Here is a 15,868-nt window from a genome sequence, read left to right as displayed (position 1 = left end):
AAATTTTTCACAGATGATGACCAGACATTAGTAGGATAGAAAAGAATGTCACCAGTGGATCTCTCCTTATAAAAGCCATACTAGTGATCAGAGAGAAGACCTTGATTTTCGAGGTGTTTAAGGATATGGGAGTTGAGGAGGGATTCAAAGACTTTGGAAATGGTAGATATCAAAGCAATAGGATGATAGTTAGGGAGTCAGAACGGTCACCCTTCTTAGGAATGAGATATATCAATGCATGCTTCCAAGGATAAGGAAAAGTTTTGAATTTTAAACAGAAACGGAACAGACGAGCAAGCATAAGTGCAAGTTCAGAAGGAACACTTTCAGTAAACAGGGATGGATGCCATCAGGACCATAAGCCTTGCATGCACCCTGAGAAAGAAGTGCTTTTTGGACAATCCAGAAAGAGATTACATAATGAGGCATAGGATTAGTAGGAGGAGCATCAGGGGGTGATTGAATGTTAAAGTCATCCAAGTTGGAGTTAGAGGAGAAATGGGAACTAAACACAGTTGCTTTGTCTACAGGAGAGACAGTTATAGTACCATAAGAGCAGAAAAGTGATGGGAAGGTGGAGACAAAAGTTGTTAGAGATGCCCTTAGCTAAAGACCAGAAAGATCTATCATTAGATGACAGGGAGAAGTTATTGCACTTTCTTTGAATAAAGGAATGCTTCGCCTCATGGATAACATGCCTGCAGTGATTACAGGCAGTGAATGGGAGTCAGAAGAAGGAGAGTTTTTCCAAGCTCAATATGCCTGATCCCTTGCCTGAGAGGCCTCAGAACAGGAACAGTTGAACAACGGATTGAATGAAGAGGTCATCTTGGAGGAAGAGGGGATAAATGCTTCCATTCCCATAAGAATAACCTCTGCTATATGTCTGGCGGAGACAGAAGCACTACCACATAAGAGACAGTAATTTACCTAAGGAAAGTCAGAAAAGAAGTTACATAAGTCATTCCAGTCAGCTTTGTTGAGGTGCCAGTATTTATGTTTACAAGGAGCTGCTGGAGGGAGAAGTGCCATTAGAATAGATACATATTTGAGAGTGTGATCAGATGAACCAACCAGGGGTGAGACTGTCTATTTACAGGGGAATGGACTGGAGGTGAAAAAACAAATCCAAAATATCAGGAGAGTGGTTACAATGGTCAGGAATATAAGCAGGGTGAGAGGATGTCAGTCTCATGGCAGGAATTTAGATACTTGAAGAAAGATATAAAATTTAAGAAGCTGCAGTACAGATGGGGTTGGGGTGCTTGGGAAGCAAGTCAGTTATTGTTTGCTGATGATATGACAGTGGTGGCAGATTTGAGTGAGAAACTGCTGGAACTGGTTTCCATGGTTTCCAATTCTGGAAGAGTGTGTAAAAGTTGAGAGAGGGGAAAGTTGAGTGTAAATACAAATAAAAGCAAGTTTATGAGCTTTAGCATAGGATAAAGACAGATTAATTGGTGTGTGAGTTTGAATGGAGAAAACTTGGAGTGATTAAAGTGTTTTAGATACCTGGGAGTGGATATGGCAGTATATGGAACCATAAGAGTTTAAGTGAGTTGTAGGGTAGGTGAAGGGGCAAAGATCCTAGGAGAACTGTGGGATGTGTGGAAAGGGAAGTCACCAACTGGGAAGGTGAAAATAAGTTTGTTTGAAGGTATCATGGTCCCAATGGTGTTGTATGGTTGCAAAGCATGTGTTACAGCTGAGAATGTGCAGAAAAGAGCAAAAGTGTTGGAAATGAAATGTTTGACAGTATGTGGTGTAAGGAAAGTCGATTGAGTAAGAAATGATAAGGTAAAAGAGAGGAGTCATAATAAGAGTATGGCTTTGAGAGTTGAAAAGGGTGTGATGAAACGGATTGGACAATGGAGAGAACAAGTAAGAAGAGGATGACAAAGAGAATATATGTGTCAGAAGTGGAAGGGAAAAGGAGAAGAAGTTGACAAAGAGAATAAATGTGTCAGAAGTGGAGAGGAAAAAGAGAAGGGGGAGACCAAGTTGGAGATGGAAGGATGGTGTGAAAAAGGTCTTCAGAGCTCAAGGCCTGAACATGGAAGAAGGAGTAAGGTGTGTATGGGATAGAGAGAATTAGAGTGATGTAGTGTACACTGGGCCCATGAAGTGCTATCAATGTACTGATCCAAGGTACATAAAACAGCTGGGGGGAACCAAGGAAATGTATGTTGGGCCTGGTTGTAGATTGGGGGATTTGGTTTCTGTGCATTCCACATGACAGCCAAAGAATGGATGTAAGTAAAGCCATCTGTTCCTGGCACTACTTTTCTAATGCAGGAAGTATGGGGAAGTATGGGCAAAAAAAAATCTATATTGTAAAAATGTGAATATACTAGACCTTTGATTCATCAATAAAGAAATAAAAGCATGGAGAAGCTGCACAAAAAACTATTGAATTGATTTTAAGACGTATTACTTAAATTTCATATCTTTCTTCAATTGTGCAATGGTACACTAGAGAAAGCAATTAAATCACACACAATAGTTTTATGTATAACAATACAAAACAATGCATGTCACACAAAATAAAAAATAAAATCTTTAAAGATTTCAGTATAATTTGATATCCTTTTCATTTTTTTTTTTTTTTTGCTTTGTCGCTGTCTCCCACGTTTGCGAGGTAGCGCAAGGAAACAGACGAAAGAAATGGCCCAACCCACCCCCATACACATGTATATACATACGTCCACACACGCAAATATACATACCTACACAGCTTTCCATGGTTTACCCCAGACGCTTCACATGCCCTGATTCAATCCACTGACAGCACGTCAACTCCGGTATACCACATCGATCCAATTCACTCTATTCCTTGCCCTCCTTTCACCCTCCTGCATGTTCAGGCCCCGATCACACAAAATATTTTTCACTCCATCTTTCCACCTCCAAGTTGGTCTCCCACTTCTCCTCATTCCCTCCACCTCCGACACATATATCCTCTTGGTCAATCTTTCCTCACTCATTCTCTCCATGTGCCCAAACCATTTCAAAACACCCTCTTCTGCTCTCTCAACCACGCTCTTTTTATTTCCACACATCTCTCTTACCCTTACGTTACTTACTCGATCAAACCACCTCACACCACACATTGTCCTCAAACATCTCATTTCCAGCACATCCATCCTCCTGCGCACAACTCTATCCATAGCCCACACCTCGCAACCATACAACATTGTTGGAACCACTATTCCTTCAAACATACCCATTTTTGCTTTCCGAGATAATGTTCTCGACTTCCACACATTCTTCAAGGCTCCCAGAATTTTCGCCCCCTCCCCCACCCTATGATCCACTTCTGCTTCCATGGTTCCATCTGCTGCCAGATCCACTCCCAGATATCTAAAACACTTTACTTCCTCCAGTTTTTCTCCATTCAAACTTACCTCCCAATTGACTTGACCCTCAACCCTACTGTACCTGATAACCTTGCTCTTATTCACATTTACTCTAACTTTCTTCTTACCATTTACCATTTATTATTCATAAAGCATCAGAAGCATCAGCTAAAATTTTACTGATACCAATACAGTGACAAAAGTAACCAATAACCATACATAAATACATCACTAACTATGACTAAGGTGTTCTCTTACCTGATCATGATAAAAAGATGTTCCATCTCTAATCTCTCTTCTCTGCTTCAAGTCAGTATCAGTTGTATCTCTTGTAAGAGTGACAAATTCAACCTCTCTTCTTGTAAGTTGCAAATATGACAAAGCTATGAATCTTCTATGGGGACCAGGAGGGCCAATAAGGAAGACATCTTGCCCTAACCGATCCTTCTGAAGCAGCCATCTCAAATGGCTAAGCATGGTCTGAGAAGGGTCTTTGTGCACTTAAAGAAAAAATTAATCCAACTTATCTCTTCATGCAATAAAAAAAAGCACATTTTTTTCATACCCCTCTTGTATACATATTTCCTCAGTCAACACAACATACCCACTGTCTTCCCCTACAGGCATTCCCAATCAACATATTCAAGTGCTCTATTCTAAAATTTCATTCCCACTTACAGCTAGAGTAAGTCCATTGCTTTACTCTAACCAACCATTATAATATCATATTTCCCTCTCAACCTTTGTATTCCTTACTCTATCCACCCCCAAAATTAGAGTCACTTCTTTGAAAACAGTTTTCAGCATACCACTGTTAAAGACCAATATTTAACAGGAAAAAATTTTAAGGAGCTTCCAGTAATATCCCCAATAAATCTCATTACATATGATTGTTCACTTTTTCATTTTCATTTTCTGAAGCTCAACTACTTAAAGCTTTTTGATATCAGCATCCATTCAACCATTTTTATCAAAAATTCATTAATTCTATCTATCATCATTACCCAAATCCCAGTTTAATGGGATAAATCAGGTACACATTCTGTGAACATCACTCATACATATCTTCAACCAATACTGTCTTAAAGTGAAACATAGACTTGAACATCTATGAAAGTGCATGTAACTTTTTCACTTTATATACTGAGGTGATTCATCACATGAGACCAGTGTCTCACATGAGACCAGTGTCTCCATTCATATCATCATATACCTTCATTTTTTAACTTTAATCTTTTGATTTTATACTTGAAACGGGAATTACAATCATGTATAGGAATAAGATTCTGTGTTAAATTTATTCTTTTTTACTATAGAAACACTCAGACTAAAATTCATACATCCCTCCTTCTTCCATACTGATGCTAACTTACTGAAACCAAACCTGATATACAGTTCAAGAGCTTCAGGGAAGGATTTTATTCCATAATACACACCAACAAATTAAAAACTCTTGCAGTAAAGTAATGCAGACTGCTCTGCAGAGTATTTCTCTCAAACAAGTAAAATACCCCCTTTCAAATGATCAGCAAAAGAGGAAATAAAATACAAGGCAACTTCCCTATAACCATATAAGTTCTACTATTCCAGGACACATGCCAAAGGCATGATTCTACAAGACAGTTTTCCCAGCACCTTAAAAGTTTTGTTAGTCTATGAGCTGCATGAATCCTCTAATGGTTTGCAGACCTCTTCACCTTGTTCACAAGGAAAAGATAAAGGGAGCTACTTTGACATTTGTCTGCGACTTATATTCTTAAGCATCAAAAGTCAGAAAATGTGATTCAATCTGACACAAAGCAACAGTGATTTATAAGTATGATGCTTCATTCTATTCCAGTTCTACATCTATCAACTTTCATTTTCAAAAGATATCCACTTACTGACTAAAACAAATTTTAAATTAAATCTTTGGTTAAAAACTTACAATATCCAACAGGTACAAGCTCTGGATGTTTTGGAACCTTAAGGTGTTTAGTTACATCACCAATAGTAACAGAAGAATCTGCAAGTAAAATGAATCACAATATTGTTTTTTTACTATGAAGCAATTCTTAAATTAATAAAGGTACTTAATTCTACTCTTAAAACTTCTCAAGCTATTGCTACTAAAAGGATTCCTCTCCAAACATGTCAGACACAACACATCTTACATTCTACTCCTACATACCAAATAATGTTCAAATCATATGCCAAACAATTCAGTTGCCCTACGAGGAAAAAAAGTTGACTCTCACTCCAGCTTTATCAAATGAAACCAAAGGAATCTGAAAAGAATTTGGATACAGAGGAAAATAATATAAACTAACATAAATCCTGATTTCCATAACAATAATCATTCCTAGAATAATAAAATTCTCATGATTATCTAACAAGAGATAAAAAGTATTAGTCAACAGTAAAAACTGTTTGTACCTAAATTCTCCATTCTCCAAAAATATCTATGACCAGTGACATTTCAGTAAATTTACTCTCTTGCAAAAACCTTCATATTTTCAACAAACATACATACTAGCAGACGCAAAATCACCATAAAACCACTCAACAAAATATTCTTTCTTTCTTTCAAACTATTCGCCATTTCCTGCATTAGCGAGGTAGCGTTAAGAACAGAGGACTGGGCCTTGAGGGAATACCCTCACCTGGCCCAATTCTCTGTTCCTTCTTTTGGAAAATTAAAAAAAAAAAAAAAAAAAACGAGAGGGGAGGATTTCCAGCCCCCCGCTCCCTCCCCTTTTAGTCGCCTTCTACGACACGCAGGGAATACGTGGGAAGTATTCTTTCTCCCCTATCCCCAGGGATATATACCAACTTAAACTCCAACCCACCTTTCACACTGACACAAATGAAACAATCAAATCAATGAAAAGCTCACAGCCCCTAAGGATTATACAAAATATCTAATAATTACTAGAAACAACTTGATCCTACAACCCTCTAAATTTTCAATCCAATGTCATTACTCCTGGATCTGAAAAAAACAAACAAACAAACATATGAAAACTGGCAAACTTCATACCAATTCTAAACCTAGCAAACCTCCAAACCTACCATATTCTTAATACCCTAAATTTCCTGATCCTTAAAGGAAAAACCTGTCATCCCCATCCACTTTTAAAAACACAAGTTCTACCCCAAACTCCCCACCACCACTCTCCATACTAAACTCACACAGTATGTAATAAATACGGGAAAAGAATACTTCCCACATATTCCTTACGTGTCCAAGAAGGCACCTAAAAGGGGAAGGAGCAGGGGGCTGGAAATCCTCCCCTCTCATTTTCAATTTTCCAAAAGAAGGAACAAAGAAGGGGGCCAAGAGAGGATATTCCCCCAAGGCTCAGTTCACTGTTCTTGATGCTACCTCGCTAATGCAAGAAATGGCAAATATGTATGAAAAAAAATAAAATAAAAAAAGTATCTAATAGTATCTCATCACATACTGCAAACATAATATATTCAGCACCTCACTACTCAATGACAAATCATGGCTGGCAAACTTCCTCTTTGGCAGCTAAGCATGTCTCCAACAATACCACCTTAAAACCCTTTAGCCTACCTAGAAGCAGTCAGCTGTCAGTTAAGGAGCAGCTAATCAAGCAAAGGGATTCAGAGGGGAAAATTTTGAGTTGAGGATAATGGAAGGATATCTGAGGAACTGAACAGCAAGTTCAGATGTTTTCACAAGGGTAGACAATATAGCCCTATCATCAGTAATATGGAATGGGGAAGAGGATTTGGAAAACACTGAGATATCTAAAAAAGATATCAACAGAATTCTAAAATATCTTGACCTATACAAGGCTGATGGTCCAGATGAAATTTCATATGGGCTAAAGATGTGCGCAGATACACTAGATAAACCCTTGAGTCACTTTTCAAGATGTCATTAGAGAGAAGCATATAGACAAGGGAATGGAAAAAGGAAAATGTTATACAAACATGGAAAAGACGAGACCAGGTACAGGCTTTAACTACAGACACTTCTCATTAAGAAGTGTCGTGTGTATGGTTCTGGAAAAGAGTATCAAAAAGAAAGTGGATAACTTTCTATTGAGGAGAAATTTCCCAAGTGACAGACAGCATGGAACTGAACAGCAAGTTCAGATGTTTTCACAAGGGTAGACAATATAGCCTATCATCAGTAATATGGAATGAGGAAGAGGATTTGGAAAACACTGAGATATCTAGAAAAGATATCAACAGAATTCTAAAATATCTTGACCTATACAAGGCTGATGGTCCAGATGAAATTTCATATGGGCTAAAGATGTGCGCAGATACACTAGATAAACCCTTGAGTCACTTTTCAAGATGTCATTAGAGAGAAGCATATAGACAAGGGAATGGAAAAAGGAAAATGTTATACAAACATGTAAAAGAGGAGACCAGGTACAGGCTTTAACTACAGACAGTTCTCATTAAGAAGTGTCGTGTGTATGGTTCTGGAAAAGAGTATCAAAAAGAAAGTGGATAACTTTCTACTAAGGAGAAATTTCCCAAGTGACAGACAGCATGGTTTTAGAGTAAGGGGGTTATGTGCAACTAACCTCTTAGAGTTCTATAAGAGAGTGAGCTCAATCCAGGACAGAAGAGATGGCTGGGTGGAATGTCTGTATCTAAACTGCCAGAAACCATTTGATATAGTGCAGTTGGGAAGGTGATCAAGAAACTGGATCACCAGGCAGGAATAAGGGGAAAACACATTCAATGAATAGAAGATTATCTCCATGGAAGGGGACAAAGGACACATGTTAGAAGAGCCTTTTTCAAATGGGTAGAGGTTACTAGCAAAGTGCCACATGGTTCAATTCCGGGATCATTACTCTTGATCTATGTAGTTGACTTGCCTGTAGATTAGGAATCCTACCTGAATACATTTGTAGATTATGCAAAGGTCTAGAGGGAAATGAAAAGTGACGAGGACTGCATCAGCTTACATGGGGGCCTAAACAGACTCCAGAGTTGGTCTGCAACATGTTTGATGAAATTCAACCTGAGCAAATGGGGAGTAATGAGCATGGGATAAACCTTAAGACAACCTCAACATAATTATCATCTAGCATGAAAGAAGCTTCACAATTCTGTATGAGGGCTTGTCAGTCAATATCGTCCCTAACTTGTTGCCAGAGTTCCATGATGAGAGAACAATTTGGAAGAAAAAATGTATTCTAACAAATATCATGACAGCTTTCAAGAAAATTCTTTTTCTAAATATCATGACAGCTTTAAAGTGCTCTTTCACTCATACCTGATCTCCATTTTCTATGTTATCAAGGTAGCATAAGGTACAGACGAAAAAAGGCCATATCCATTCTCTAGCTGTCATGTCTAATTCACAGAAATCACATCATTCCATTTCACTATCCTATACATGTCTTTCATCCTTCTGCATGTTCAGACCCCAATCATTTAAAATCCTTAATGCTCCATCCTTCCATCTCCAAACTGGTCTCCTCCTTGTTCCTTCCACTTCTGGCACATATATCCTCTTTGTCAACCTTTCCACTCTCATTCTCTCCATATTTCCAAACCATTTCACTACACCCTCTTCAGTTTTCTCGACCAAACTCTTTTCATTACCATACCTCTCTCTTCCTCTTTTATAATTTGTTCAATCAAACCACTTCCCACTACATATTGTCCTTAAACATTTCATTTCCAACACTTAAACCCTCCTCTGCATATCCTCATCTATAAGTCGTGCTTTACATCCACATATTATCTTTGGTACTACTATACCTTCAAACACACCCACTTTTGCCCTCTCAGATGACAATCCCTCTTTCTACACATTCCTTACTGCTCCCAGAACCTTTGCCCCCCACCCACCCTACAACCACTTCTGCTTCCATCATCCCATTAGCTGCTCCAGGTATCTAAAAGACATCACTTCCTCTAATATTTCTCCAATCATTCTCACATCCCAACTGACCTGTCCCTCAACACTGCTAAACCCAATAACCTTGCTTTTATTCATATTTACTTTCAACTTCCTCTTTTCACACACCCTTTCAAACTCATTCAACAACCTTTGCAGTTTCTCACTCAAATCTGCTACCAGTACTATAACATCAGTAAACAACCAAGTCATTTCCCAAGCCCCCTTATACCCTAAAGATGGCATACCCGACCCTCTCATCAAGACTCCCACTTACTTTCCTAACCACCCCAACCATAAAAACCTTAAACAACCATGGTGATCACACAACTCTGTGCAGTCCAACCTTTACTTGAAACCAATCACTCTCCTCTCTTGTTCCTCATATACATATCTTAAATCCTTGATCAAAACTTAACACTGCTTCTAACAGCTTTCTTCCCAAACCTTATATTCTTAAGATGTTCTACTAGGCATCTCTATCAACCCCAACATTTGCTTTCTCCAGATTTATGAATGCCACACAAATCCATTTGTTTCTCTAAGTATTTCCCACACACATTCTTCAAAGCAAAAACCTGGTCCACACATCCTACCCAATCTGATGCTCTTTACATGCCTTCACCCTCTCAATCACTACTCTCTCATACAACTTACCAAGTACACTCAATAAACTTATATCAGTAGTTTGAACACTCACCTTTATATAATGGCACTATACATGTGTTCCGTCCATCACCAGTTTCCATTTGTTCTCGTTCTTTGCACATTATTAACTTCCTTCCAAAATATTATCTTATTCTCCCTACAGTTCAATGATACTCACTCACTCCAACTCTCATTTACCCTCTTCTTCAACACTGGAGCCTTCCTCTTGACCTCCTCCTGCTTTCTCCTATGCATCTTCCGATCATTTGCATTCCTTCTCTATAAGGACCACCCATACACCTCTCTTTTCTCTTTTACCAGCAACTTCACTTCTTCATCTCAAATTTCACAACCCTCTCCAATCTGTCCACCAAACACATTTCGCATGCCTCATGCACCTCTCGCACATCCACCATTTCTTCCCTAAATCCCTCCTACTTCTCTTCCACTACCCTAAATTGATTTCCTGTCCCCTTTTCCCGTTCTAAACTCAATTTCTCCCAGTATTTCTTCACAAAAGTCTCTATTCCCAGCTCAGTTACCCTTACTGGTCTCTTCTCAACAATAAAGTTTCCCTTTTTCTGAAAACCTCTAAAAATCTTCACCCTTGCCTCCACAAGATAATGATCAGACATCCCACCAGCTTCCCCTATCAGCACATTCGCATCTTCAGGTCACTCTTTTACATGCCTATCAATGAATATGTAATCCAGTAATACTTGCTGACCATCTTTCCTATGCACGTACATATACTTGAGTATGTCCCTCTTTTTAAAGCAGGTATTCCCAATCACCAGTCCTTTTTCAGCCTACAATTTCATAAGCTGTTCATTATTTCTATTCAGAACAAGAATACCCCATGCCCCCAAATTATACCCTCAAATGCCATTTTACTCACCATCACATTTCAATCACCCATCACTACTACTTGAGCTCTTGCTTCACAACTGCTTACACACTCATTTAGCTGCTTCCAAAACACTTGCCTCTCATGATCTTTTTTCTCATGGCCAGACGCATAAGGACTAACAATGGCACATCTCTTGCCATCCACTTTCATTCTTACCCACATCAGTCTACAGCTCACTTCCTTACAGCCTTTCACACATTCCTACAACTACTGCTTCAGCAGGAGTGCTACTCCTTCCTCAGCTCTTGTTCTCTCATCATCTCCTGACTTTACTCCTAAGACATTTCCAAACCATTCTTCCCCTATACCCTTAAGCTTTGTTTCACTCAGAGTCAGAATATCTAGCTTTCTTTCCTCAAATAATACCACCTATCTCTCCCTCCTTCTCATCTTGGTTACATCCCTACACACATAGATACTCTAACCTGAGCCTTTGAGGGGGTTGAGCACTCCTTGCTTGGCTCCTGTTCCATCATTAAGAAACTGAAATACAAGAAGAGGAGGATTTCCAGCCTTCCACTCCTACCGCCTTCAGTCACCTTCTATAACATGTAGGGAATACAGAGGTTGAATTCTTTCTCCCCTACCTCAGTGCATGGATACGGATATATCTAGCAAGATATTCATATCCTACAGAGGGCCAAAACTAGAATATCTTCTTTGAAGAAGCACAAAGACCTAACAGAGAAGGTCCAAAGAGGGACAACAAAGTTGACATCAGAAACATGAAACCTATGTTCCAAGGAAAGGCTGGAGGCTTTAAATTTACCCATTCTGTAAGAGCAGAGAATGGGGTTGACTTGATTACAAACTTTCAGTATTCGTAAGAGATCACCAATGTGAACGGCGAGCAAATTTTTGAGAGATATAAGGATCGAGTAACCAGAAGACATAACATGAAATTTAGTAAGAAACACATTGAAATGGATGTAAAGGAATACTTAAAGCAGACAGAATACATATACTCAAGACATATTGCAGTAGAGAATGTTCATAAGATGGGGCCCAAGAAATGTAAAACTCCCTCTCTGTACCACACAAATAAATCATAAGTACAAACAGGCAATTAATCACCAATGGGGTCATTACATTTCCCATTCTCTTCAACCTCTTTCTTCATGACCTTCAACCACCTTTCACAACCCATAATATTCTTTTTCTTTCTTACGCTGATTACATTACCATCGCATCATAGAGTGCCAATATACTGCAAGCCATAAATATCTAATACATTATCACATACCTCTAAAACAGTGGCTGCTCCATGACCAAATGACAGCATTTCCTCAAAACTCTATGATTACATTACTGCCACATGACAAACATGAATCACAAAAACATGTATACATCAAACTGTTTAACCAACCCCTTCCTCTCAAAAAACTGAAAGAATTAAATGGCATATATCAAACATACATACACAACAATCTTGCCTCAGGTCAACATCAACACAAAGGCAACCCTAAGGACTATATAATTTCTGAACCTTTCCAGAAACAAAACCTTAGAAAAAAAAAGGTGACAGACATGCAATAAACCAGGTATTAATGATGGCTGATCTGAATGTGAAGGTGGGTAACATGGCAGTTGAAGGTAAAATTAGGGGATGGGGAAATCAATACAGTAGATGGAAATAGGGGTGAAGATTTGTAGAGGTTTTTGGAAAAGAGGAAACATCATTGGTGAGAGGAGAGTAGTGAGAGTAAGTGAGCTTGGAAAAGAGGCTTGTGTGAAGAAATACAGGAGATTCTTTAATATTCACCCCAGTGCAAATTTCTAGGTAAGACATGGTATTACCCAAGGCCTTTGTAAAGGCCCCTGCAGCAAGAGGTTGTGCTACTTCCAGTAGCAGGGAATTGTAGAATCCTTTGGAGTGAGGTCTTTTGCAAAACTATATTCCCAATGATACAGCTTTGCCAAAAGTAACTAGTCTACTCATAATGTAACCTCTAGCAGGCTGAGTCCAGTAACACCTGTTTCAACTAACTGAAAAAGTAGCATTACAAAAATCAAATAAATTATTACCAAACATAAAAAACACAAGGGAAAGGGAGCTGTGGTTTCAGGCGTTATTGCATGACAGCTAGAGACTGAGAGTGAACGAATGGGGCCTTTGTTGTCTTTTCCTAGCGCTACCTCGCACACATGAGGGGGGAGGGGGATGTTATTCCATGTGTGGCGAGGTGGCGATGGGAATGAATAAAGGCAGACACTGTGAATTGTGTGCATGTGTATATATGTAGGTGTCTGTGTGTGTATATATATGTGTACATTGAGATGTATCAGTATGTAAATTTGCGTGTGTGAACGTGTATATATATACATGTGTATGGGGGTGGGTTGGGCCATTTCTTTCGTCTGTTTCCTTGCGCTACCTCGCAAACGCGGGAGACAGCGACAAAGCAAAATAAATAAATAAATATAAAAAACACAACATTGCATCATGTTTAAAATGAGTTGTACTCTGTCCATAACATATCACAGCAATGTGTATGGACTATACTTACAATGTTCTGTCCTCTGCCTGGTCAACAAACCTGAGCTAAGACGGACAGGATGATATAAACTAGACATAAGATTTCCATGTATGTGTGATGCAGCAAGAATTCGAGTCAGGACACGTAGGCGACTCAGTGTTCCTTGTGACCTCATCTGAAATAAATACAGATATACTGTATTCCTCAATGATTAAACAGCTTTCAACAGTGCCAAATTACTTAATATATTTCTAACTTCGGGCATTATTGCATGACAGCTAGAGACTGAGTGTGAATGAATGGGGCCTTTGTTGTCTTTTCCTAGCGCTACCTCGCACACATGAGGGGGGAGGGGGATGGTATTCCATGTGTGGCAAGGTGGCGATGGGAATGAATAATGGCAGACAGTGTGAATTGTGTGCATGGGTATATATGTATGTGTCTGTGTGTATATATATGTGTACATTGAGATGTATAGGTATGTATGTTTGCGTGTGTGGACGTGTGTGTATATACATGTGTATCGGGGTGGGTTGGGCCATTTCTTTCGTCTGTTTCCTTGCGCTACCTCGCAAACGTGGGAGACAGCGACAAAGCAAAATAAATAAATAAATAATTTCTAACTTTACATAAAATCATGTGCTGGAATACCAAAACATTAAAAAAATACAGTGTAAAACTTTATAAAGCACAGACTACTTAAATCACATTAATATATTTCAAAAACCATATCATCAGCTATGCTAATCTGAAGTGGAACAGTAATCTTCCAATTATGAAAGTATTATTGAATCCAGGGACTTTAAAAAGCAAAGCCAAGCATTACTGTAACATATAATCTCAATATATCCAATAACAAAAATATTCAACAAATCTCTATCAGATGGTCAGATACTGATTGACTGGAAACTAGTAAATGTTACTCCTACATACAAAAAAGGAGATAAAAAGTGTGCCTTGAACTACCATCCAATTAGCCTCATGTCAATGTCAGGTAAAATGATGAAACAAATATGAGATAAAACTGTCACACTTCAACAAGAACACAAAATAATATCAGACAACCAACATGGTTTCCACTATGGAAGATCCTGCCTGATGAATTTGCTAGAAATACTTAATGTTATTTATCAGAACTGAAATTAAAAATTACCATCTGATGTAGTATATTCAGATCTCCAAAAGGCTTTCAACAGTACCACACAAGAGACTTTTACATAAACTCAAAGCACACGGAATCCATGAAGAACTCTGTACATGGATCAGAGACTGGCTTACCGGAGGAAAGCAGCTTATAGTATTAAATGGTGAAGCCTCAGATCGGAAGAGAGGAGAGTGACTGGTTCCCAGTGAAGGCTGGTCTGCAGCAGGGGTGTGTGATGTCACCATGGTTGTTGAATTTGTTTATGGATGGGGTGGTTATGGAGGTAAATGCAAGAGTTTTGGAGAGAGGGGCGAGTATGCAGTCTGTTCGGGATGAGAGGGCCTGGGAAAAAAGTCAGTTGTTGTTCGCAGATGATACAGCTCTGGTGGCTGATTTGAGTGAGAAACTACAGAAGCTGGTGACTGAGTTTGCAAAAGTGTGTGAAAGGAGAAAGCTGAGAGTAAATGTGAATAAGAGCAAGGTTATTAGGTTCAGTAGTTTTAAGGGCCAAAATAATTGGGATGTAAGTTTGAATAGAGAAAAAATAGAGGAAGTGAAGTGTTTTAGATATCTGGGAGTGGACTTGGCAGTGAATGGAACCACAGAAATGGAAGTGAGTCACAGGGTGGAGGAGGGGGCAAAGGTTCTGGGAGCATTGAAGAATGTGTGGAAGGAGAGAACGTTATCTCGGACAGCAAAAATGGGTAAGTTCAAAGGAATAGTGGTTCCAACAATATCATATGGTTGCGAGACATGGGCTATAGATAAGGTTACGCGGAGGAGGGTGGATGAGTTGAAAATGAAATGTTTGAAGACGATATGCGGTGTGAGGTGGTTTGATCGAGTAAGCAATGAAAGGGTAAGAGAGATGTGTGGAAATAAAACATGTGTGGTTGAAAGCAGATGAGTGTATATTGAAATGGTTTGGACAATGCCAACTGATACACCACTATTATTCTCATGAAAAGCCTGGCACTCCTATAGGCACCATTTGTTCCTACCCTACTGCCCCCTTGTTGTAGTGTTCAAATAATCAAGGTGTGGAACTGCCAGATTAGTGGGTTAAGTGATCCAAACCGCCCATCATGACCAGGACATGATCTTCTACAAGTAACTCCCAGCAGTACTAACACTCCGAGAATAATGAGAAAAATACTCTCTATGGCAAATAAAAATTCCTTTCTGACCTGAATTAAACTAAAGAAGCTTTTTGTCTCCCAATATGCCAGCAAAGGTTAATGGAGTCAAAATCCTAAATGTGGAGGCTTAGCTTCCTAATGTTTGACCACAAGTTAGTAGAAATCAGGATTATTACTTTGGGCCAACATCATTATGGTCTCTACCTATGTGTACTCCCCTTGCATGGCATCCATACACTAAAAGCCTCCTAAGGAAAGAAAAACAACAGGTAAAACTGAATGTCTATGTCACAAAGGGATCAGACGAAGGTAA

General features: G+C 39.0%; 1 protein-coding gene across 10 annotated transcripts in view; it reads right to left on the bottom strand.

Moving 5' to 3' along the window:
- The window catches only part of c12.2 (von Willebrand factor A domain-containing protein c12.2), a 336,226-nt gene that overhangs the window by 312,120 nt on the left and 8,238 nt on the right, over positions 1-15,868 (bottom strand). For 5 of the 10 annotated variants that reach the window (XM_071684244.1, XM_071684254.1, XM_071684252.1 and 2 more), the window contains exons 2-4: positions 13,303-13,447; positions 5,284-5,361; positions 3,615-3,856 (exon numbers count right to left, since the gene is read on the bottom strand). In XM_071684244.1, the coding sequence (XP_071540345.1) occupies positions 3,615-3,856; positions 5,284-5,361; positions 13,303-13,447 (465 nt within the window). Of the gene's footprint in view, positions 1-3,614; positions 3,857-5,283; positions 5,362-8,226; positions 8,300-13,302; positions 13,448-15,868 lie in introns of those variants that run through there. The other 5 variants (XM_071684245.1, XM_071684251.1, XM_071684249.1 and 2 more) reach the window with 2 other exon arrangements.

This window comes from Panulirus ornatus, chromosome 37 (assembly GCF_036320965.1).
Source record: "Panulirus ornatus isolate Po-2019 chromosome 37, ASM3632096v1, whole genome shotgun sequence".
Classification (NCBI taxonomy): domain Eukaryota; kingdom Metazoa; phylum Arthropoda; class Malacostraca; order Decapoda; family Palinuridae; genus Panulirus; species Panulirus ornatus.
Note: the sequence above shows the minus strand (reverse complement) of the source record. Positions and strands in the feature narration are given on the sequence as shown.